The sequence below is a fragment of the Mastigoproctus giganteus genome, chromosome 10 (assembly GCF_048544385.1).
Source record: "Mastigoproctus giganteus isolate SK-2022 chromosome 10, ASM4854438v1, whole genome shotgun sequence".
Taxonomy (NCBI): Eukaryota; Metazoa; Arthropoda; class Arachnida; order Uropygi; family Thelyphonidae; genus Mastigoproctus; species Mastigoproctus giganteus.
In genome coordinates, this window is record NC_143584.1 from 1871762 (window position 1) to 1898745 (window position 26984).

A 26984-nucleotide genomic window follows, 5' to 3' on the forward strand; every position below is an offset into this window, starting at 1 on the left:
ATAAAAATCTGAGGCTTTGGATATTTAATGCTGCACCTGGGAAATTGAAATGCTGCCTTCCTTGGAAACAAAGTACTGATTAGTGACTGACTGAATACTAAAATATAACATCAACATCAAACATCTGTGAATGACTGGTGTTGCTAATGTAGCAGTTAGAATCAAATTACATCAAGTTATCAGTGATAATGATAACACTTACAGTTTGGTTTGCATGAATTTTGAATCACCCTGTATAACCTATTTGAATTTACTCAAGCATTTCGAGTGAATACTTTTCAAACCTTCTTCGGCACTAAACAAATTACGTATGCCATATAAAACAAGTAAGAGTTCATTTAAATCAAAGTATTGTCCATAGTGCACTCACTTTTTTCTAAAACTCCTCAAATTCCTTCACTGTTCTAATGTAGTAGTAGTAGTAGTAATCGAGGCATGTGATGCAAGAAAGCAAGCTTATGTAGCATCAGCAAAAAAAAATTCACACGTCCATTCCTCTAAATTTTTATTCAGTTCCTCCTTGGATCAATTTAAGTTATCAACTACCCGCTCATTAAGGACAAATTTCTGCACATCTGTAACTGTCATTCCTCAATTTGAATTTCTGCCCCATCGGGTTCATAATCTGAGCAAGAATCCCATCAGCATTGAGTCTACTCAACCCATTCAAGGCCTTATACACCTCAATCAGATCACCTCGCAGGTGCCTAGTCTCCAGACCTGCAGTTTGCAGAACTTAAGCCTGTCTTGGTAAGACCACCCTTTCGTTCCCCTCACCAATCTTGTTGCCCTTCTCTGTACTCGCCCAAGCAGCTCTGCATCCTTCCTAAAATGAGGCCTCCAGACTTGTGTGCAGTACTCAAGGCGTGGCGTGACCATTGCCTTATACAAAGGGATAATCACCTCCTTTTTTTGGGTGCCTCCGTAGCCAGGTGGGAAGGAGCAGCAGTGCATAGCACATGCTTCTTGATTAGACCGGGGTTCGAGCCCATCACCACCAAACACAGAGGATGCAGAAAGGTCAGGGAATGACCACCGCCATATGGCCTTAGTTGCTAATGCTCCTAAAAACCAAAACAACAACAACCTCCTTTTTCCTACTAGCAAAATTCCTGTATATCGTTGACAATACCCCATGACCTGTGCTTGCAACCTTTTTTTTTTTTTTTTTTATGTGAACCCCAAACACCAGAGGTATTAGAACCTGTAGTAGTAGTAGTAGTAGTGGCATGTGATGCAAGAAAGCAAATGTATGAGCTTATGCAGCATCAGCCAAAAAAAAATCACACAATTCCCTCCAAATGCCTGTCCAGTTCCTCCTTAAATTTATTCAACCTATCAACTTCCACAACGACAGATGGAAGTTTGTTCCAGCAATTAACCACGCGCTGGCTAAAGGCAAATTTCCGCACATCTATTCTACATCTGTCCTTTCTTAATTTGAATTTATAACCCCTTAGGTTCGTAATCTGAACAAGTGGAAACAATCCCATTAGAATTCAGCGTGCTCAACCCATTCAAGGCCTTATACCCTTAATCAGATCACCGCGCAGGTGCCTAGTCTCCAGCCACTGCTATTTTCAGAACTTAAGTCTCTCTTGGTAAGAGGATCCCTTCATTCCACTCACCAATCTTGTTGCCCTACTCTGTACACGCTCAAGCAATACATCCTTCTTAAAATGAGGCCTCCAGACCTGTACGTAGTACTCAAGGCATGGCCTGACCATTGCCTTATACAAGGGGATAATCACCTCCTTTTCCCTACTAGCAAAATTCCTATATATCATTGACAAAACCCCATGACCTGCCCTGGCAGCCTGTCTGCATTGCTCAGAAAACTTAATATCTGACTGCACAATTACTCCCAGGTCTTTTTCATTTTCTACCACCTTAAGTGTAGTACCACACAGTTGGTACGTTTCTCTGGGGTTACTTCTACCCATATGCAGTACTTCGCATTTGTCAAGGTTAAACTTCAGTTGCCACTTCTTAGCCCATCTGCCCAAATTATCTAGATCCTGTTGCAGTAGCACACTGCCATTACTGTCATTAACAACCTTCATCAATATCATTGATAAATATACAAAACAACAGTGGACCCAACACCGAACCCTGTGGGACTCCACTAATAACATTAGTCCAAGAAGAGCAGCACCCATTGATTACCACCCTCTGTCTTCTCTCACTTAACCATCCTTTTATCGATTGTAGCAACTTGCCCTTAATGCCATTCTGCTCCAATTTGTACAATAGTCTTCCATGCGCAACAGTGTCAAAAGCTTTCCTGAAATCCAAATACATTGAAACTTCCCTTTAACGGACAGCCATGGGGAACGAAAATGTGTCCGTTAGAGAGAAGTGTCCGCTAACAAGAAGTCTGAGGGAGAAAAAAAAAAAAAAAAAAGAAAGAAAAATCGTTAAACATTTAATGTAAAATTAAATTAAAATATAAACAGATTTTGAACAATATTTTTGTAAATAATATACAATTACATACGCAAGAGATAAAGAAAAATCGTTAAACGTTTAATGTAAAATTAAATTAAAATATAAACAGATTTTGAACAATATTTTTGTAAATAATATACAATTACATACGCAAGAGATAAAGAAAAATTGTTAAACGTTTAATGTAAAATTAAATTAAATTATATACAGATTTTGCACAACATTTTTGTAAATAATATACATACAATTGTGCTATGCATATTATGACTTTATCTTAAGAAAAATACATACAGTAATCACTTATTTTCTTCTGCACCTTCTTCCGGCTGATAATTTTGTTTTCAACATTTGTTTGGAGTGAAGAAACCATCGAAAGTCCTTCAGTATCTTCTTCAGCGGCAGAAAACATTTTTAAACGATTGATTTGTATGAGCGCTTCTATTTTCATCGGTGGGTCGTCATTAATATGTTCTTCATCCTCATTGACCTTCCATTTCTTCATCCTCATGAGGAACTTCTTGAAAAATATCGATGATAATGCCGTTGATATCTATAGCACCATCTTCTGTAGTGAGGTTCGAGTCTATATCTTTGTAGCCAGGGTCACTTGTAGCTGAAGTATCGTACATTATCAATAGATGAAGTTCTTGTTCTTCTTGGTGCTCCACATTGCTGTTCACAACTTCAATTTTTGCGTTTGAGAAGCCAGTCTTTACAAAACAGTTCACAACAGTTTGTTTTCTAATTGCGTTTACTGAAGAGGAAATCCATTGAATCGCATCTAGGATGCTGATTTTCTTTGCAAGGTCACTTGCACATGTTACATCGTTCATGTTTGCAATGAGGTGTAGGCGTCTCCGTAGCCAGGTGGGAAGGAGCAGCAGTGCGTAGTACACGCTTCTTGATCAGACCGGGGTTTGAACCCGTCACCACCAAATATGGAAGATGCGGAAAGGTCAGGGGATTACCACCGCATATCCCGGAGCAATATGGCCTTAGTTGCTAATGCTCCAAATAACAAACAACAGCAGCAATGAGATGTCTTAAAACACGTTTTCTGTAGTGAAGTTTAAAATTTTTTATTATCCCTTGATCCAAGGGCTGACACTCTGCAGATGTGTTTGGTGGCAGAAAAACGATTTGAATGTTGGACAATTCAATGTGCGGGTGAGATGCAGCATTATCCATGAAAAGAATAATTTTTCTGTTTTGACGAATCATGTTTTGGTTAAAGTGACTTATCCGTTCGCTCATGATATCTCGTGTCATCCACGCTTTTTTATTAGACTTCCAATCAACATTCAAGATTCAACTATATGCCCTTGAAACAACGAGGATTTTGTGGTTTTCCTATAACAAGAGGTTGTTGAAAGTCTCCCAGCATATTTGTACACAATAGTACAGTCAAGCGTTCCTTAGAAATTTTTCCGCCCTGGCACTTTTCGTTTTTTAGACTCATTGTTTTTTCAGGAAGAACTTTTAAAAACAACCCTGTTTTGTCACAGTTGTAAATATCCTTAGCTTCAAAATCACGACATAAATCTTCCAATTTGACGGTCCACTCTGTTACAACCCCAGTATCAACAGATCCACCTTCACCACTTACGGTTTTCCAAGAAATTTTATGCCGAGTTTTGAACTTGTCTAGCCATCCCACAGAGGCTTTGAACTCATTTACTCCCATAGATTTCGCAACCCCCAAAGCCTTTTCCCTAATAATAGGCCCATTAATTGGAATTTTTTTAGCACGTTTGCGACAAAACCACTCATACGTAACATTGTCAATTTGAAGTCCAACAGTTTTCGGGAATGATTTTTGAACCTGATCATTTCCGTGTTGCCAAAATTGTTTGAGCAGTTCGTTTTTTTTTCTTTAGGATGTCGCTTACCTGCATCTTTCCGATTTTGAATTTTGCAGCGAGAGTGCGAACACTATTTTTTTGCCGATCATACGCATTAATGAGTTCGACTTTATCTTTTAAAGTTAAATGTTTACGAGAAGACATTGTGCACTTCACACGACACTGAACAAAACTGAAACTGAAAAGACGACCATATTCCCCCCCCCCCTTGCACACACCGAATTCATCAGAAGTTTTACACGTGCCTTAAAATTCTTGAAAAGGGGTTTAGAACCGCGACGTAAACCTTGATAAATTTCAGAGAATCGGAAATAGAAAATAAACACACGATTGAGGCAATACGTGGAAGAAAAAGGGCCGTAAGCTCGCACGCTGTCCGTTATGGGGAGATCAAATTAAGTGCTAATCTAAACGAAACAGTGCAGATTGCCTGTCCACGTCCGTTACAGAGAATGTCCGCTAGACAGAAGCTGCAAACACGTTAAAACCAATAGAGGTGAGTTGGGGAATTTGAAAATGTCCGTTGTAGAGAGATGTCCGTTAGGAGAAGTTTCACTGTATATGATATCAAAATTATTTTTTGCATCCAGTTCCTTTGTAACCACATCATAATATCCTATCAAATTTGTCAGACAAGACTTTCCCTTAACAAACCCATGCTGTGTCTGAATTATTGCTGCAGTCTTGTCTAGATGATCCTGCAATGCATCTTTAACCAGCGACTCCATTATTTTACCCGGAACAGAAGTTAAACTAACTGGTCTGTAATTACTCGTGCCACCCTTCGATCCCCCTTTGTGAATTGGGGATACATTTGCACATCTCCAGTCCGTGGGAACCTCCCCTGAGTCCAAGGATGCTCTCATAATTATGACTAAGGGTTTGCTTAGTTGCTTTGCCGCCTCCTTTAATATAACTGGATAGATCCCATCCACCCCAGGTGCTTTTCTTACGTTTAACTTCAACAATTTCTCTTCCACTTTGCTCTCAGTTATTACAAAATCATTAAGTATCCTGCTACAATTTGATAACCTTCTGCCATTTTCAAACCTTAATAATTCCTCACGTGTGAATGTAGATGCAAAATACTCATTGTTTGTTTGCTATCTGAGCAGGATCATCAACAGTCGAACCATCGATGTAAAGTAGACCAATCAGATTCATCCCCTTCCTTTTAGAGTTTCTATAAGTAAAGAAATCCTTGCTGTTTTTCTTAGCATCTTTTGCCAAGGATTTCTCGTAATCTGCCTTCGCCTGCCGAACCTCCTTTGTGACCTGATTACAGATTAACTTATATCTGCCATAGGCTTCTGAGTCGCTTGATAATTTATATGCATCCCATGTATTTTTCTTCTCTGTTACGAGTCTCATTAGTTCATTTTACAACCATTTAGGCCTAAACCTTGAACAATATTTCTTAATAGGTATGAAACTTTTAGTAGCATCCACGATTAATTCCTTGAATGCTTCCCACTTAGAATTTACTGTTGGTAACATCGTCAGTTGATCCCACTGTACAGAATTTAAAAACTGTCGGAGACCACTGTACTCGCCTTTACGGAAGCAAAAACCCTTTCCTTTACCCCTGATGGTAATTAAATCTTTAAATGAATCCCACATCAGTACACTGTGATCACTGCCACCTAGTGGTTCTTTTATCTGCAAATTCCTAATACATAAATGATCACTGCTGATAACCAGATCGAGAGTATTACTTTCTCTGGTTGCCTCTCGAACATGCTGCTGCAGAAAACAATCATCCAATAAATCCACAAAAGTCTGACTAGTGTGTGAGTGACCAACCCACAAGTTCCAGTCAGTATCTGGGAAGTTAAAATCCCCCATTATAAGACATTCCGATTTACTAGCCCACTCTATTTCTCTGTACAATTGTTCATTGTACTCATTCGAATCATTAGGCCTATAACACACTCCTACTCTTATTTTTGCTTTCGCAGTGCTTGTCACACCAAACTGACTCAACAGTGCACTGTTCATCTATATCAACTGGATGCACTTCTTTTGATTTTATGCTTTTCTTAATTAACAGCATAACACCTCCTCCCTTCCTATCCTGTCTACCCTTTCTGTACACATTGTACTCCCCAAATTCCAGTTTGCCATTCCTTATATCAGTGTGACACCATGTCTCTGATATCCCAACAATATCCGCCTTTGATGTCTTGACCAACACTTCAAATTCATCAAATTTATTTACTATACTTCTAGCATTGTATACATGCAGTATACATTCACCTATTCTTATTCTGAGTTACTCTAACACATCCCATATACCCACCTGTTTCACGATGACTGTCAACCGTCTCTGAAACCACCAACACCCCTCGCTCCAGGTCGCTACTTATTCTAATAGAAGTTGTGCAAGAATCACCTTCACCTCTGCCTACGGCTACTGTTAAACTATTAGTCCTTGTATCCCCCCAAGCTATCAGTTTTCCGACCCACCCAACACTGCCTCGATGGCATCAGCAAATATTCTTGCACCCTTTCTATTTAAGTGTATCCCATCCCTGTAGAAGTAGTTTCTCCTGTTAACAAGTACAGTCCAGGCTGAAAAAAAATTCTATCCCTTGAGCCTTGCACAATCTTTCCAGGGCCGAATTGATCGACAAGGCTCTCATCATATACTCCCTCCTATCGTGTCTGGGCAGAATAGCAGACACTTTCAAATTCAACCCTAATTCACGACTTTTTTTCATCAGTGACCTGTACTTGTTAAGTAATTCTGCCGGTCTCCTACTCTTGATATCATTAGTGCCAACGTGTACAACTATATCACCTTTTGTGCCCTTAAAAGGTGATATCTGCTCTACTACGTCATCAACCTTTGCCCCTGGCAGACATACCCTGGTCCTGTTCCACCTATCCTTTTTACAAAGGATGTTTCCCGTTTCCCTGACAATAGAGTCACCAACAACTACTAGTTCCTGAGGGACCAGCGCATTCTGCCTTGGGGGTTGCTGCTGTGTTGCGTGATGACCAAGTGCAATCTGTGGCGTTGATGTGGGCAGCTGAGAGCCTGATGGGCCCCTCAATTTAGATCTTTCGAGGGCATCCCCCCCTGTCCTTCAAACTGATATAGGCCCATAACAACACTGAGGTGTCGCCTAATTTCCTTACATTCCTTACATCGCGCACACACAAAGACATCCCCCATGGCAATATCATGTTGCGTTCCAGATAGTTCGGCAAACATTTCACAAGTTGCACATTTTTTTAGGCTGTGATGCGTTGGAGAAAATTCCCCCCCTCAGTTCTCCCCCGAGTCACAGCACTCCTGCCACTTTGTGCCCGTTGCTTTGCTGCTCTAGTTTGGGGCATGATACTTTAAATTAATAAAATCAATAAATTAAATTTATTGATTAGTACCGTGCTTGGGTTGGAGGTTGAGAAGACCAAAGAAGATATTTGTTGACATTGGACTTGAACTTCTGTAGATTGTAATTTTCAGGAAATATGTATGAAGGAAGGTTGTTCCAGAAAACAGCAGTTGAATGAATAAATGAGGAAGATGAAAAGTTGATTCTGTGGGTTTGAAGTTGGACAGTAAATGGATGATGGCTGGTGGCGGCACGTGTTCGGACTGTTTTGAAAGAGAGAGTGGGAATTATAGAAGCCAATTCAGAAGAACAGTGCCCATGGAAGTATCTGTGGAAGAGGCATGCAGCAGAAACAGTGCGTCTATGAGAAAGCAAGTGGAGAGACTCTGTTAGAGATGAATCATTAATTAACCTAACTGCCCTCTTCTGAATGGAATCAAGAAGCCTGAGAGAGGTTTTGGGGGCACCACCCCAGATGTGGGAACAATATTCCATGGCAGGGCGGATTTGCGATTTATACAGAGTGAGCAGCTGTTTGGAAGAAAAGTAACGCCGAGAGTGAAAGAGAAAACCAAGTTTTTTAGATGCAGATGAAGCAATATTTGTAATGTGCTTGTGCCAAGAGAGATTAGAAGTCAGGGTAATCCCCAAAAGAGATATATCATTTTGCCTAGAAATCGGAGTGTCACTAAAGATAAGCATAGGAGCAGAAGAATCCTTTTTGCGAGATATAAGACAAGACTGAGTTTTAGAAGGGTTGAAATCAACTAAGTTGTCTTTGCCCCACTGGAGAATTACCTGAAGATCGGCATTTAAGGAATTGATAGCAGATTTTCGAGAACTTGAAGCTGATTGAGCAGGACAAGGTTTCTCAAAATGGAAAGTTGAATGCAATGTGCTATCATCGGCAAAACTATGGATAGGATTTCCAGTCAATGGAAGAAGGTCATTGATATACAAGAGGAAATGAGTGGGGGAAAGAACTGAACCTTGGGGGACACCGGCATTAGTGGAGAAGTTAGAAGACAGAGCCATCTACTATCACCCTCAGTGAGCGATCAGAGAGAAAACTGGATAACCAATTACTAAAAACAGTTGGCAAACCATTCTAAATCTTGTTTAGAAGACCTTTATGCCAAACACGATCAAAAGCCTTTGATATGTCAAGAGCAACTACTTGTGTTTCACGAACCTTTCCATTGAATTAGTCCATAAATGGGTAACATAAGCCAGAATATCACCAGTGGATCGACACTGACGGAATCCATACTGGCGATCGTTGATCAGACGGAAGGTTTCTAGGTAGTTTAAGAGTTGGCGGTTAATTGATTTCTCCATTACTTTAGAAAGAGTAGAAGTAAGTGCAATGGAACGATAATTGGATGGGAGGGATTTGTCACCCTTTTTAGGAACTGGCTGGATATGAGCAAATTTCCAAGCAGAAGGAAAAACACCTTTGGAATAAGAAAGTGAAAAAAGGCGGCAAAGAATAGGAGTAAGCTCAGGAGCACAGGTTTTGAGAACAAGTGGAGAAATACCATCTTGGAGGACCTGGAGCTTTCTTAGCATCAAGATTCATCAAAATCCTTCTGATATCCTTTTGACGGAAGACCACAGGAGGCCTTGAATGGAGCGTGTTAGGAATGGTGAGAGGTGTTTTACCAAGATCATTAATACATGAGCTGGAAGAAAAGTGGGATGCTAGCAGGTCAGCTTTATCCTTGGCTGAAGTGACAACAGAACCATCTGGTTTAGACAGGTGGGAGCAGAGATGGGCAAAAGTTGCGGCCAATAGCTTTGGCAAGAGACCAGAATGCTTGGCTACCATTAGGGCAAGAAGCAATTTTTCTACTCTTAGCCTGTTCAAACTCTAGTTTGGACTGATTAATAACTGCTTTACAATTGTTGCGAGCTTTGGTGTAGGCAGAAAATGAAACTGAAGAATTAGAAACAAGCCAATTACGATATGCAAAATTCTTCTCTTGGACAGCTTTAGCACGTTTATTGGAAAACCAAGGTTTAGATAAAGGACGAGATTTTAAAGTGGAGTGTGGGATAAAGGATTCCATTCCTGCAAGAATAATTTCACTGACACGATCTGAGCAAACGTTGACATCAGAAGTTTTGAAACAGTAATCAGACCAAAGAAAAGAAGTCTCGCAGGTCATCCCATTTTGCATTCTTGTAATGCCAAACAATACGAGGTTGGGAATAGCCATGAGATAAAGGTTCCATTGGAGAAGAGACAATCACCAAGTTGTGATCTGAAGTGCCTAAAGGACCTCTCACTTCGACCTTGTACTTAGGAGGGTTGTTTGTGTGAAAAAGATCAAGCGTATTGGCATCATACATGATTAGGATTGTCCGGTATTCTTGTAGGTAAATGAATAATCTGTGCTAGGTCATTAGTAATTGCAAAAGCCTCAGCATCTCGACCTGCTGGGTCGGTGTGACTAGAAAACAGAAGCCAGCTGGAGTTGTGAACATTAAAATCACCAAGGAAAATTACCTCACTGTTACGAAAGTTGAACTGGAGAAAGTCAAGTTGCAAAGAGAGGAAGTCAAAGAGCTCCAAGTGATTAGTGGAGTTGGGAGAACGGTAGAGACAACAGATGAATTTGACACAATGAGGTAGAGAGATTTTAAGCCAGAGGAGATTCCAAATTGCCAAGTCTCTGACAGGGAATATCAGAACGGACATATGCACAAGTACCACCTTTGAGGCAAAAGGAATCATACAGCAAATAATTTGGACATCTGAGATGAGCAGTAGTTGAATCAACCGATAACTGAGATTCAGTCAGAAAAAGTACATGGGGTTTGGAAGACTGCAAGTGGAAATGGACATCGTTGAGATTAGAATTGAGACCGCGTATATTTGTGAAATGAATTAGAAAGTCCTTGGGAGATTTAGATCTTTTCGCAGATAAGGTTGCTCTATTAGTTTGACAATTCATGGTGTATTCAATTGTAAGAAAAAGTGGGTTGGACATGCTGTATGAAGTAATGAAATTTTTGGATATGGCGTACATGTGGTAAGAATATACCCAGATCCTTGACATACCGTGGCCTCGACAATGCTCTCCGCATACACACTACTCAGACTCCCTCCAGCACTATCTGGCAGAGTAGAGGTAGCAAGATTATACACTAGCTGATCCGGAAGCCTCCTAGAGAGTTACCAATAGGTTTGGTCCGGTGTACTAACTAGCGGCCGGCCTGCGAACACCGTTTTAGAGCTGTACCCTCGAAATGTAAGGAATATTGGATCTCGCCACGACATTCATCATAAACTCAAAAATCATCAATCATACTGCATGATGGAAGAGATAGGGAAGGGTTGACCGGACCTTAGCTCTAGAGATTAAACATGGTATTTCACCGGTTGATGAGAGTCATGTACCACCTAGTACTGCCTGGTAACATAGAGGGGCAGCGTTCCTCCATGTGGGGTGGGCGCTACACCTCGACCCCTGCTTACGTTGGTTCACACCTGGGTGGTCACCCACCATGTACTTGTGCATGGAGGTTATACCCAGCATTACTAACAGTCCCACCATCGTGAAGGTGCAAGCAGAGGATTTGGCTGTCATAGACCGTCCGGATTTCGCCGAAATTGGGTCCACTTGACTTGAGTGTCACCCGAATATCAGTTCCATCAGCGTTTTAGACTCCCAGGTAGCAAGTACAGCTTGTCTGGCATATCTGAGAGAATGTCTGTGACAACCTCAAGGACCGAACTCTCTGCACCACTCAGAAAACTTCATATCTGACTACACAATACCCCCAGGTCTTTTTCATTTTCTACCTCCGTAGGTTTAGTGCCACACAGTTATGTTTCTCTGGGGTTACTTCTACCCATATGCAGTACTTTGGATTTGTCAATGGGCTGAGAAGTGATAACTGAAGTTGTCACTTCTCAGCCCATTATCGCAAATTCAATAAGTTCGACTTTACTATCCGTTTATGATAGATTACACTAACCTAACTAATTATTATTTGACTAAAGGTTATTGTTAATGAATGTGAGTATTCATTAACATTATTTACATAATGTTAATCAATAATATCCTTAATGAACTTAAGAAAACTGAAAATCAACCCTCATGGGTAGTCTGTTAAATTTGTCGGCAGTTCTATTTACACCTAAAGTCTCAGAATTGCCAAATCTGCCATTAGTTGTTGAATGAGATGTGCTCTTCGTGAACCAATTATATGGGTGATGGATACTGTTGCTGTTGATGAGTACAAAAAGAGATGCCTCTGTAGCCAGGTGGGAAGGAGCAGCAGTGCATAGCACACGCTTCTTGATTAGACCGGGGTTCGAGCCCATCACCACCAAATACGGAGGATGGGGAAAGGTCAGGGAATGACTACCGCATATCCCGGAGCAATATGGCCTTGGTTGCTAATGCTCCTAAAAAAAAAAAACAAATAACGACAAAAAACGGTACAAAAAAAAAAAAAAAAAAAAAAAAAAGTGTCTAGCAAAATGCAAGGTCTTGCACTTCCCCAAATATGAGAGGTTTTTTTTTTTTTTTTGTTTCCCTACATTAAAACATTGCAGTAACCTTTCTGACCATCCTTGAATCCTATCCAAGTCATCCTGAAAAGGTGTTGCTTGGCAACTCCAAAATAATTTATGCATTTGGTGAGGTTTAGTTAAACAGTAGAGGAAGGAGGAATTTTGGAGGTTATGATATAGGTGGGCATTAAACTCTCCTAACAGTGCAGACAGATGTCAAGGTAAGGCCATAGTTCTTTCATCACCATGGTATCTATTGATGATTTATAAAAAATTTACAGAGATAGGAGATCATAAGTCCACTGAACAAGGCAGTTGTAAGATTGCACTTGGAATTCTGTGTCCAGGTATGGAGACCGCTCCTAAGAAAATACATTTATCTTTTTAAAAAGGTCCCAAGGCTGGCAGCCTGCTTGGTAAGATCTGAAAATGATCGCATGTATGAACAGAGACTTCAAATAAATAGACTAACTTGTGTGTGTGTGTGTGTGTGTGTGTGTGTGTGTGTGTGTGTGTGTGTGCGTGCTCGCGCGCACGCACACACACACACTCTAATCCTGACACAATCAAATGTACATATTGAGTGAATGATGCTCTAAAATAAAATAAAAACTTTCATAGCAGGAACAACTCAAAGTGTAATTAAAATCCATTAGATTAAGACACAAAGAATTGGAAGAGATGGAACGGCTGTCATCTGTTTGGATAGAAAATCAAACTAAAAACAAGTTTGCTTACGATAGAAGCAAAAGCATTAGCAATATTTTATTACGTAATAGTCGTAATAAAAGACTTGCGTATTTTTTTACGATTATTTATTGTGTTTGATAATGTTTTGGTTACAAATGTGTGTTCAATCTTGGGTGGTCGGCACCTAACCCTATTTTTCCCATAGGGCCTGTTGTTTATATTGCACGAGGGTTTCTAGGAACACAACTATCGTGCTATTCAAGGACTGACTGTATTTTTTGTTATTTATTTTTTTATTTTTTGCTGGTGCTATATAAGCTTGCTTCCTTGCATCATTTTGCCAATGATAACAAGAAATAATAAGCTTTAGTTATAAATAGGTTTTGTTAAACATAAAAGTTAAATTTTTTTTACAGACACAATGTCCTGATGATCCTATGACTCATTTTGCTCGGGGTTATGAAGATTATCTCCAGGTGCCTCTTCAGGTGGGTTGTCTCCCATTATTCTTTTGGAATAATAAAAGCATATACTGATATTATAATTTTACTGTGTACAAGACAGTACCATAAAATACAATCCTAACTGCATCTATTCAACAATAGATTATATCGGTTCATAGCTGGCAAAGCATGGATTTATTTTACAAACACTGCTAAAGAGATAATCACTTTCTATTGTCTTTTTAGCAGTGTGGCACCATACTGAAGGCAGTCCTACAGACAACAGTCTAATCTGCAGGACTGTTGTCTGTATGGTGTGTTGTCTGATGGCAGGGCCATGCAAAGGTACTTGGGGGCCCGGATGCCAAAGGGGTTAAGGGGCCTCATTTATTTATGTTGAGACTTTGGTGACACCCTAAATCCTGTGCCCTGGTGCAGCACATGTAATGCACCTCCCATTTGCACAACCCTGCTATATGGAAACAGGCGGGGTATACTTTAAAGAAAACATCGTGAAAAACACTACATTTAATGAATTATATATACTAGGATTGCTCAAAAAAGTAGTTAGTGCTAACATTGCCACACTTGCATCCATGAGAAGTCATGTACAAGCAACCCCCGTGTAACACGGTACTTCTGCAACACAGTTTCGCTCTAACACAATTGATAAATTGCGGCAATCCTCTCGCAACACGGTACTTGTATAACACAGTTTCGCTCTAACGCGGTTAGAGAATTGTGGGAAACTTCGCATAATACAATAGTATTTTTGAGCTTTTGTGCTGGGAAAACCCTGCTATTTTTTATGCTAGATGTAATTTTCAACATTTCCATTCCTTTTTTGTGAATTCCTACTGTTGACTCGCCAGTTGTTGTTGTTGCCTTCGTGATATTTTTCTAAAGCAAATTTCTGGAGGTCATTACTATAAAACAATAAAAACAATTTACACTTTGTGTTTTATTGGAATTTTCTGTTTGTGCAATCTAATTATAAATGGGTGGTACACTCGATCTTCTTGCATTTGCTATAGTACTGATAGCTGGAATTCTGTGGGGTTTCACATTATTATGGTGAAATGTGTTTCTCCTTCCACAAAACATTCAATCATATAAAAAACAAATAAATTTTCAGAAACTCATTACTCTGTATCTCACTTGTGCGTATCATGTTTTTTGCAACGTGTGTGTGCCGTGCTCCTTGTTATTAATTGCTTATCATTTTTACTGTTTTAAAGCGGAAAAAATCTAGATTTCCAAGTTTTATTACTATTGGATAACATGCCAGGCCATCCAAATATTGAAGTAATGTTCCTCCTTAAATTCCACCTAATACAACTCCTTTAATTCAGCCATAAGATCAAAGCATTATATCTACCTTTAAAACTCATTCCATCAGAAAATCGTTACAATGGATTTTGGAAAAAAATTGATTCTGAATCTATTGAAGTGATGGAAGAATGGAAACATTTCTCAACTGTATTGGAATCAGCTTTATCGCTCAAAGAAGTAAAACTGTCAACATTAAATACATGTTGGAAAGATGTATGGCCAGAGTCAGTTTGTTCAGGAAATATGGTCAAACTGGCAGAAAACGGAATCAGTGTGATAGTAGAACTTGCTGAGTCGATATGTGGGGAAGGTTTTGACTACTGAAGACGTTCAAGAATTACTGGTAGAAAAGAACCTGATGAAGAGGATTTGGTGGAAATGGCATCAGAGGTAAACCAAATCAATTCAGAGGATGATGGCACAGATGAAAATTCTGAAGTTCCAAATTTTACACTAAAATGTATACAGGAATGCATAAACTTAGCCGAGAATTAGAATCTTATTTTTTGAATGAAGATCCTTCAACTGAAAGGAGCAAAAAGTTCAAAAATGTTTAGCTACATATCAAGAAATTTACGAAGCTCTATCAAGCAAAAGCAGACAAACCCAGATTACTGATTTTTTAAAGAGAGCAGAAGGTACACGAAATATAGATGCTACACAAGAAAGTTCAGAAGGTGAAGATATTTATATAACATGGTTATTTTCAAGCATCTCGTTTGATTGTGCTTAGCAGCGAGGAAGAGGAAGAAAATTAAATTAACGTACACTGTCTGACATATAGGTTTCACAGTTTGTAAGGTAAGATGTTTGTTCAGTTATTACTATTTAAGTTACTACTACTATAAAAATTAAGTTTCCGATAGTTATTAAAAAAAATGCTGTATTTTTGTTAGCTTTTGGAATGTAACACCCCTTTTTGTACTGGTTCTTAGGTCCCTATAACACAGTAGTAGTAGTAATAGTGGCATGTGATGTAAGGAAGCAAGCGTATGAGCTTATGCAGCATCAGCCCAAAAAAAAAAATATTACATAACCATTCCCTCTAAATGTTTATCCAGTTCCTCCTCAAATTTCCCCTCGACGTGGGCACCTGTACGTGGTGAGGGGACCTCCCAGTGACGCTGCTGGACTTCCAGACTAGCATCGCTGGGATCCAACGCCCACAGCCCAGGTTCCAGGCTTACATCAATGGAATCCGGCGTGTTTGCCGTGCGCTGCGACCCGTGGAAATTCGGAAAGGGGGATCCTGGTGGTTGAGGGGCCCAGCTTCAATACACCACTTTGGCCCCTGCTTCGACAAGACGGGTGGTCCTGGAAGGCCCGGCTAGGATCAATCGGCTAGTAGGCTCGCCTGCAAGGGTCAACCGTGACAATGCCACGCCCCTACCCTCATGGTCCGAGGGACAGGATTCAGGCTGGCGGCGGTGCGGGTATAGTGTCTGGGTAGCCCTGGCGTCCCACTCCCGAGCGCATTTATTGCATGCCGGGTAGTGGGCGTCCCTTTGGGCTCCGTGGTGGGTGGGGAGCCCGGGCACTGAACCATATAAAAATCTCTATGAATCCTGATAAACTAAATTCTTCAGGGGCCCCAACCCGGTCCCTATCTGAAATCAATGAAAAGGAGACAGATAGCATTATTGCTAAAAAAGGCAGCGAACCGAATTACCATCAGGGCCTGTCCCAAGGTTCTTAATTATGCATTCCACCAATGAAACACTAATTGGTAAAATGTCGCCCTTTTTTATTCAAAAAGGGTTAGACGGGTTAGCAGGTTCACCCAAATCAGTTAAGAGGCTCCGTTCCGGGGACCTCTTGATTGAAACAAAAAATGACAGGCAGTCGGAACATCTACTCCGAGTAACATCAATCGGAGGAATACCCGTAACAGTGACACCACACAGAACACTAAATTCATCAAGAGGTGTCATTTCGGAGTGGGACCTTCTCGACGTCACCGAGGAGGAAATCTGCTCCGAATTAAAACCACAGGGAGTTACTGCCGTCAAGAGAATCACTGCGCGAAGGGATGGGAAAATTGTTAAAACCAGGAGTGTTATCCTGACTTTTAACTCTCCCAAACCTCCTGATGAGATTAAAGCTGGATACATCAACTGTCCAGTACGTCCATACATTCCGAACCCTTTACGGTGTTTTAAATGTCAGAAGTATGGACATTCTCAAATGGCCTGCCGTGGAGTCCTTGCATGTGCCCGGTGTGGTGCAAAGGACCACGAAACAACAGCATGTTCAGCCGCAAAACCCACCTGTATTAACTGTGAAGGCGAACACCCGGCCTACTCACGAGCATGCAGGTGGAAAGAAGAAAAAGAGATTCAACGGCTGAAGGCAGAGCTTAACATATCATACCAGGAGGCAAGGAAATTGGTGAAACCCCTGAATACCAACAGACCTACCTACGCCCAGAAGGTAGCAGGGAGATGTTCCGTCGGAACTCAGACGGACATGACCATTCCTCCAAAGGATTCTTTCACTCCCATCGTGCGTTATTCTTAAGTTCTCAAAAACCTGCACAAAAGGACCAATCAGCTGCCACTCCTATATCGGTACCTCCTAATGCTCCACAAGTAACAAAGACAATTATGAAAGAAAAGAATAAGAAAGGGGAAGTCCCCCCTAGTACCCAAGAAAAGATGGATGTCGAGCAGAAGGAGGTACCCGAAGAGTCAGTCTTGGAACTCTTCGCGGAGGAGGAAATGGACACGGGACAGCGTCCATTCTTCCCCAAAAAGGACAAATCCAAGACTGATAAAAGTAAGCCCTCAGCACCTCGGAAGCCGCCTGATGGACCCACCAAGCCAAAATAATGGCTAAATTCCTACAATGAAATTGTCGTGGATTCCGGCGAAACATTGATGACATCAAGGCCCTCCTGCAAACGCACGAGCCAGTTTGCTTTTGCTTGCAGGAGACATACCTAAAGGCAAATGACGATCCCACGATGCATAACACCACAATTTTTCGTAAGGATAGAATTGCGGGTGGCTCTGTACATGAGGGAGTGGCTATCCTTGTGGGTAACCAGACCCCAGTGCAACCCTTGCTAATTACAACTAGCATAGAGGCTGTTGCAATTCACCTTACGGTGGGATTTTTATTAACTGTGTGCTCTATCTATTTTCCACCTGGGACTGACATCTCTCAGGCAGACCTTGATGATCTAACGCAGTTGCCTCCCCCTTTCTTACTTCTCGGGGATATGAATGGACATAACACCCTGTGGGGTAGTGCTAACATCAACGGAAGGGGACGAGTCATAGAGCGTATGCTCAATGACAATGACCTTTCCCTTCTAAATACTGGAACAAACACCTTCTTCCACATGCCTACCCGTACTTTTTCTGCCATTGATCTCTCTATCTGCTCCCCTTCTCTACTCCCTTCACTCACCTGGGAAGTGCAGGAGAATCCATACGGAAGTGATCACTTCCCTGTGGGAGACCATGTCTTCCCTGATCAATCTTCACGGTGGAAGATTGATCAGGCTGACTGGACTGCCTTCCAACATCAGGCAATTTTTGATCTTAGCACAGTCAGTCAAGAGCCTATCAATGATGCAGTTAAGTACATCACAGAAATCATCGTCCAAGCAGCTGCTAATACTGTCCCAAAAACATCAGCCCGGTTTCCACCATTTCCCAAACCTTGGTGGAATTCACAATGCACAGCAGCAAAAAAGGCTCAAAACAAAGCGTGGGGGATATTTCGCCGATATCCTACCACGAACAACCTTATAGCCTTCAAACGTGCACGAGCCAAAGCACGCTACATCCGTCGTCAGAGTCAAAAGGAATCGTGGATCCGTTTTACATCATCTATTAACCAGTCTACCAACTCTAAGGTAGTCTGGGATAAAATCCGGAAAATGAAGGGAAAATATACATCCCACCCTTCTTCAATCCTAGATTATAATGGATGCGCTATTGCAGATCCAACTGCAATAGCCAATGCTCTTGGGGAAACATTCTCTAACATCTCTGCAACATCTTTGTATTCCCCAGAGTTCCTGGTCCTTAAACATAAACTGGAAAAGCAAGCACTTAATTTTAAGACCAAGGGCCTCTATCCCTACAACGGGGCATTCACTATAGAGGAACTGAAAAGAGCCCTCGCTCTTTCCAAAGTAAGTGCTGTTGGACCAGATGGCATCCATTATGAAATGATTAAACATCTTTCACCAAAATTTATGGATTGTCTGCTCCTTCTGTATAACAGAATCTTTATTGAAGGGCAGTTTCCGGATTCCTGGCGAAAGGCAATCGTTCTTGCCTTTCCTAAGCCAGGAAAGGATCCAAAAGTCACCACCAATTATCGTCCTATTGCTCTGACTAGCTGTCTGTGCAAAATCCTGGAGAGAATGGTCAATTCTCGTTTAATATGGTATTTAGAATCAAATGACCTTCTCTCCAGCATCCAGTGCGGCTTCCGAAGGAACCGGTCCACTCTGGACCACCTTATTAGATTGGAAGCATCCATCCGGGATGCTTTCCTAAAACGCGAACACTTGGTGTCGGTGTTCTTTGACATGGAGAAAGCGTATGACACAACTTGGAGATTTGGCATTTTAAAAGATTTACATAGCCTAGGCCTAAGAGGGCACCTGCCCTTTTTTATTCAAAACTTTTTAGCCAATCGATCGTTCCAAGTTCGTGTGGGATCCTCACTCTCTCTCGCTCCTTTAGCCAAGAGGAGGGAGTACCACAAGGATCAGTATTGAGTGTGACGCTTTTTGCCATCAAAATAAATTCCATCACAGAACAACTTCCTCCAACTGTAAACAGTGCCCTCTATGTTGATGACTTTAGCATTTTTTGCCAGTCGTGCAACATGAGGGTTATTGAACGACAACTGCAGAAAGCCATTGATAGTCTAAACTCCTGGACACTTGCTAATGGCTTCAGGTTCTCGCCGGAGAAGACCGTTTGCGTACACTTTTGTCGCAAGCGTAATCTTCATCCTGAACCTGAATTAAGGCTCAGACAAAATGCTATTCCAGTAGCAGCGAACACAAAATTCTTGGGACTCATATTCGATAAAAAAATTGAACTTTTTGGATCACATTCGTCAACTCCGCACAAAGTGCACAAGAGCCCTTCATATGCTCCGCTCGCTCTCCTCCTTATCTTGGGGTGCAGACCGATGCACCCTTCTACGGCTTTACCGTGCACTTGTGCGATCCAAATTAGATTATGGGTCCCAGGTATATTCCTCAGCCAGAGACAGCGTCCTGCGATGGCTGGACCCCGTCCATCATCAGGCCCTACGTATTGCTACTGGAGCATATCGCACATCTCCTGTCCAGAGCTTATACGTCGAAGCAAACGAACCACCGTTATCGCTTCGACGTAAGCAGTTGTCTTTAAAGTATGCTTTAAAACTGAAATCCCTGCCAGGCCATCCTACGTGGCCATTCGTTTTTGAGCCACGATGGGAAAATTTATACAATACTCGTAAGACTGCCAATCGTCCTTTTGGTATTCGTTTCCAAGAGCTACTCAAAGAACTTAATATCAAGGTAGACAAGGTTGCCCAAACATCAAAGCAACCCTTTCCACCTTGCACCCTGGCATGCTCGTGTCCCGGCATGCGACTTGTCGCTTAGAAACTGAGGAAAGTCGGACACGCCATCATGTGTCTACCTGCAGCTTCATTCAGCACACCGAACTGAATATTCTGACTTCGCGCCAGTCTACACAGACGGTTCGAAGTCAGAATCATATGTGGGATCTGCTGCTGTCTTCATGGACAGCACTATATCAGAGCAGATTCCCTCTGATTGCAGCATATTTACTGCAGAGCTGCACGCTGTAGAGTTAGCCTTGGATCATATTAGTAAATGCCAATACCAACGGTTCATTTTATATTCCAACTCTCTTAGCATGTTACAGGCTTTAATATCTGTGAGGTATAATCCTCATCCAGTCCTGTCTAGCATTCAGCAGAAGATTCACGTTCTCCATGAACGCGAATATGACATCCGCTTCTGTTGGATTCCCAGCCACATTGGGATTAGGGGAAATGATTTGGCTGACGCCGCAGCCAAATCAGCAATTCCCAATAATAACCGCTGCCTGTTAGTCCCCTATACAGACTACAGGCAAATAGTACATCAAAAGGTACATTCCCAATGGCAGGATTCGTGGAATAGACAGACTGCGAATAAATTATATCGTATAAAGCCTGTTATTGAACCGTGGCAGTCTAGTCTGCGCAGGAATCGTAAGGAGGAAGTTGTTCTTGCCCGGACCCGCATAGGATATAGTCATTTGACACATTCTTTTCTGCTGAGGGCTGATGACCCTCCTATGTGTGATGACCCTCCTATGAGTCTTGTGGCACAATTTTATCGATTAGACACCTTTTAATCGACTGTCCAGATTTTACCAATATCCGTTCTAGCGTTTTTAATCATCTGACTGAGCCGTATACACTCAGTCAGTTGTTATCCGACAATGACTATGTGTCTGCTATTTTTAGTTATTTTAAATCAATAAGGCTTTTTACTTGTATTTAATATTTACATGTTATGTTATTTCTTTATTGATTTATCTTTTCTACATTTTATACCTTTGTTACTTTATATACTGACATGCTGGCCTAAGTAATTAGGTCAGTGAAAATTGAAATTTTTATATATGACTTTAGTTTGGCGCATTATAGCCTTAGTAGCTAATGCGCCAATAAAACCAAACAAACAAACCTCCTCAAATTTATTTAACCTATCAACTTCCACAACGACAGATAAAAGCTTGTTCCAGCAATTAACCACCTGATGGCTAGGGGCAAATTTCTTCACATCTATTCTACATCTGTCTTTCCTCAATTTGAATTTATAACCCCTTAGGTTCGTAATCTGAACAAGTGGAAACAATCCCATTAGAATTCAGCGTGCTCAACCCATTCAAGCCCTTATGCCCTTAATCAGATCACCGCACAGGTGCCTAGTCTCCAGCCACTGCTATTTTCAGAACTTAAGTCTCTCTTGGTAAGAGGATCCCTTCATTCCACTCACCAATCTTGTTGCCCTTCTCTGTACACGCTCAAGCAATACATCCTTCTTAAAATGAGGCCTCCAGACCTGTACGTAGTACTCAAGGCATGGCCTGACCATTGCCTTATACAAGGGGATAATCACCTCCTTTTCCCTACTAGCAAAATTCCTATATATTATTGACAAAACCCCATGACCTGCCCTGGCAGCCTGTCTACATTGCTCAGGAAACTTAATATCTGACTGCACAATTACTCCCAGGTCTTTTTCATTTTCTACCACCTTAAGTGTAGTACCACACAGTTGGTACGTTCCTCTGGTGTTACTTCTACCCATATGCAATACTTTGCATTTGTCAATGTTAAACTTCAGTTGCCACTTCTCAGCCCATGTTGCAGTAGCACACTGCCATTACTGCAATTAACAACCCTACCAACCTTTGTATCATCTGCAAACTTCGGCACTAAGGCTGATATACCTTCATCAATGCCATTGATAAATATACAAATGGACTAATGTCCATTTGTAAATATACTTCGTGGACATTAGTCCACGAAGAGCAGCACCCATTAATTACCACCCTCTGTCTTCTCCCAGTCAGCCATCCTTTTATCTATTGTAGCAACTTACCCTTAATACCATTCTGCTTCAATTTGTATAGTAGTCTTCCATGTGCAACAGTGTCAGTTTTGCATTGCACGAGATTTTGTAGGAACCAAACTACTGTGTTATACAAGGGTTACCTGTATTGAAGGCTGTGTAGAAAAGGTTCTTTTGCTGAATGGAGAAGCATAAGCCGTACTAAAGGTGCATTTGGTCAGTAGTAAGAGTGTGAAAAAATCATCTTGATTCTGTTGATGTCAAATTATTGACAATTTAAGTACAAAAGTTTTTGTTTGGACTGGTTTGATTATCTATCACCTTTCATTTTATAATAGTAAATTAGTATTTGCTAATTAGTTACTGTAAAAATACAAAAAAATATTGCAACTTAATGCTGTTATTTTAATAAAGATGTCAAATATTTTATTATTTATTGAAGCAAACAGCAAGTCCATATGTCTCATTTTCTTGTAATCAGTTTCAGTTAGAAAAAGGTTTAACATTAAGCAACACAACTTCATGGTATACAGCAGTATTACAAAGCCATCTGGGATCAAACATAATTGCATGTTTCAATGGATGAGTGCAGAGCTGGCTGGTCAAATAGAATAGAAAAAGATAGCATGGAGTGCTGAAAAATACTGAAGCCTGTACATTGCAATCAGTAGAGGTAGTTCTCGACTTTATGAGTTAATTCATGCCTAGTGCGCGCTCGTAAAGCTAAAACTCTTAAAGCGGGAATTTATTTCCCATAGACATAAGGGTTACATTATCAAAAATGAAAATAGCTAGATAATTAGTTTATGTTTAAACAATGATTGATTTATCGAAAGAAATGAAAACGTAGCCTGTAAAATCCAGCATATTATAAAAATATAGAAATTATTTACGACTTACGAATGTAAAAGAATGCTTATTCTTCATCATCAACTAAATGCACACTTATTGGTTTCTTGCACAAGGAGTCATCTTCAAAAATGTTTCAAGAGGCATTTGTGTCCAAGATAATCTTTTCTTTTAATTATAAATTTCACGATTACATGCATAAACATTTTTTAACGGCACACACAGATTGCAACTAACATGATTCGTGTGGAGTAACAAGTTTACGAAGCTTAAAAAAAGGAATGACGTGAAGATTCTGAAAATTTATGTTTTTTATACAATTGAAGATTTTAGTAAAGGGGAAACACATTTCACCATAATAACGTAAAAAGCCACACAATTCCAGCTATCGGTATTTTCGCAAATGCAAGAAGATCGAGTTTATTACCCATTTATAATTGTTTGCAGTAACAGAAAAGCCCAATAAACCGGAAAGTGCAAATTGTGTGAATTTTGAATTTGAAATTGGGAATTTTTTGACGCTAATTAGAATTTGGCGGCATTGTTAGAGGTGTACTCAGTCACTTTAGTTAGAGTGGGGGGAAACAGGTAGAAGGATGGGGATGATAGAGAAGGCATCCCCAAAGAGGTCGGTGAGGATAAGCTCCACCGGACAAAGTATGGGGGGGCGGGGAGGAGACAGACCCGTCTCCTGTCTGGGGATGGGGTTTTAAAGGGAACCAGGTTAGAGTACCCAGTTCAGTTAGCTGGCAGTGCGGAACCCACCACTGAAATTTGGTACCATGACATACAAGAAGTACTAGCTGCTGGAAAAATACTGCATAATCACATTCACTAGAAGTAGGTTAGAATATCAACTTTTTAAACGTCCCTCATACATACAGTATATATTAATATTTAGAAAGTTTAAAAAAATTTAAAGCTAAAATTTAAAAAAAAAGCTAAAGCAACTCAAGGCGGAATAATATTTCTAAATTGATTAATGTTGTGTTTATGAATATGGTTATATTTTCCCTCAATTTCAGCATGACTCAATAAATACTGGTGATTATGGATGCCTTTACCTTTTTACCAGCCAGCATCCAATCTTCCTGTTGCTCTTTCATTTCAAATCAAGTAAATAGTACCACAGAATGAATAGTGGACATTCTGGATAATTTTCTGAAATAGCTGTTTCCTTGGCAAACAGCTATTTCAGGAAAAGGCTTGTGGTTTTTTCTATTATCAGAATCAAACTACATTCTATTATCAAATAGAATGTAGTCAGAAGACTTTGGTGCAATGCTTTTCGCCAGGTGGGCAGGAGCAGCAGTGCGTAGCACATGCTTCTTGATTAGACAGGGGTTCGAGCCCGTGACCACCAAATACGGAGGATGCGGAAAGGTCAGAGAACGATCACCGCATATCCCCAGAGCAATATGGCCTTAGTTGCTAATGCTCCTAAAAACCAAATAACAACAACAGCAATGCTTTTCTAGCCTGCAGAAAAACAAATTGGATATTCTGAAAAGGAATTTGGTAAGTTTAAATATTAAACTTCCTCAGTTTAATATTTAATTTTATTCCAAAAAAAAATTTCCTTTACTTTTAAAAGAGTGTGAGAGAGAGAGAGAGAGAGAGAGAGAGAGAAATATTGAATGTAACTACTTATAATGATTTTGCACATATACTAACGAGTGATTTTTTTTTTTTCCCTCTCTTTCAGCCCTTGATGGATAATCTGGAATCATGTACATATGAGATATTTGAAAAAGATCCAATTAAATACACAGAATATCAAAAGGTAAAGTATGAAATACCACTGACTTATGGTTTTTCTTTCAAAAATTACATAAGGTTTACAGAATTTCCTTTTTATTTGACTTCAGGCCATGTATCAAGCACTTTTAGACAGGATTAGTGATGATGAAAAGGATACCAAAGAAATGTAAGTATTGACGTTCCTCAGAGCAGGTAAGAATAATGAATATCTCTTTACAGTAATATTTATTTTATAGTTGTAGCCTCTGCTGACCTTTTATTTATTGCCTAAAGCTACTGTGTCAAGGTGTATATAATTTAAAGTACCGATTCAATGAAGTTACAAAGGGTACTAGGAAAGTTTTGCAATACAGCTTTGTTTATTTAATTTTTTCAAAGTAATTTCCTCTACATTCAATACACCTCTCCATCCTCCGAAACCAATCTTTAAACTAGTTCTGCCAAGTTTCACTAGGGAGTAAAGCACACTCGTTGTCCCAAGCCCGTAGAAGGTCCTCATCACTGGAAAACCGCCTCCCTTTTAGCTTCATTTTCACATGCGGGAACAGTGCAAAGTCGCAGGGAGCAAGGTCTGAACTGTAGGGAGGGTGCTCGAGAAGTTTCAGTCCTGTCGTGGTCAAATATTCGGTGCAGGCTTTGGTGCGGTGACCTGGAGCATTATCGTGATGGAGGTACCAGGTGTCCATTCTTGACTTTGGCCGCAGGTTCTTCATAGATCCAATGACTTTAGGCAGGCATTGTTCAGTATACCACTTAGCTGTGACTGTCTTCTGCGTGTCCAAAACGACACGTTCCACAATTCCACTCGATTTGAAAAACACAACTATCATTTTCTTCTTTACAGATCGGGATTTTCTGACAATTACGGGTGTGTCGTCATCATCAAAGACCCAAACTTTGCTTTGAGCCTTGGTCGGCAGATCGTAATAGTACAGCCAAGTCTCGTCACCTGTCACGATGTTGTTCACATACCGAGATTGTCCCTTATCAAACTTTTTTAACATCTCCCGGCACCAAGTCACACGTCGTGTCATCTGCTCTTCAGTCAGTTGATGCGGCACCCAGAGAGAACAAAGTTTCTTCACGTGCAAATGATCTTGCAGAATCGAACGAATTGCTGGTGCATTTAGGCCCAAAGTATCCTCTATCTGTTGGTAGGTCACTCGCCTGTTTTCGTCAAGCATTTTCCTCACAGCAGTAACGTTTTCCTCCGTAACTGACATTCGTGGCCTTCCTGGCCTCTCAGAATCCTCCAGAGTGAAATTTCCCCTTTGTAATTCTCTATACCACCTGAATATCGTTGTACGATGTGGACAATCATCATCTAGTGCAAGAGTCATTTCTTCTAAGCACTGGTCTATGGTTAATCCACGCACGAAATTATACCGCAAAACTGTCCTTATCTCATTTCGTGACCACGATGCCATCGCAAGCACTTTACACTCTCACTACTAATGAATAACTGAGCCCATCGACTTGGCGCGGCGGCTACTATGCACGTATGAACATGTCTCAACATGCAGCAACAAGCAGCTTCCTGCGATTCATTGTTGCGTCATATTGCAAAACTTTCCTAGTACCCTTTGTACTATGCAGAATACTTGAAATTATGAACAGTATTTGAGGCTTCTGAAAAGAATGACTGCCATTTCACCCAAAATATTGGGTGAAATGGCAGTTATTGGAATTCAGTCGAGTCCATTACAAAACAAATACAGTATAATGGTTTCCACTTAAGGCTGTGAGTGACTGATCACATTCAGTTTCTTGTTTAATTTATTCCAATGAAACAAAATTGTTGAGCAGGAGAAACTAGTTTTACTACACAGACTAGGTCGTTGGTTTCCTTCTGCCAATATATGCACAGTTCCTAGTGCGATTGCGTGTGATTGTTTGAGTCGGGTGATTTACATGCTCCGCTTATTTCAGTTGTAGTTTCTTAAACCGGTGTAACCATGTCAAGTTTCATCTAATGTCTTAGATTTATATTCATAGTTTGTGATGAGTGATTATTGAAGTGGTTTTTGCTACTAATTCGTCCAGTTATTTTGAATTTCCTGGCAGTATTGCAAAAGTTAAAACCAGACCTTGTTCAGCATTGTGAGCACAGTGTTTGTTCCT

General features: G+C 40.6%; 1 protein-coding gene across 1 annotated transcript in view; it reads left to right on the forward strand.

The window, feature by feature from the left end:
- Positions 1-26984, forward strand: part of csul (protein arginine N-methyltransferase 5) — a 243651-nt gene that overhangs the window by 93757 nt on the left and 122910 nt on the right. Inside the window, exons 8-10 of the mRNA XM_090384061.1 lie at positions 13283-13354; positions 24808-24885; positions 24971-25029. Of these exons, the coding sequence (XP_090240187.1) occupies positions 13283-13354; positions 24808-24885; positions 24971-25029 (209 nt within the window). The remainder of the gene's footprint in view (positions 1-13282; positions 13355-24807; positions 24886-24970; positions 25030-26984) is intronic.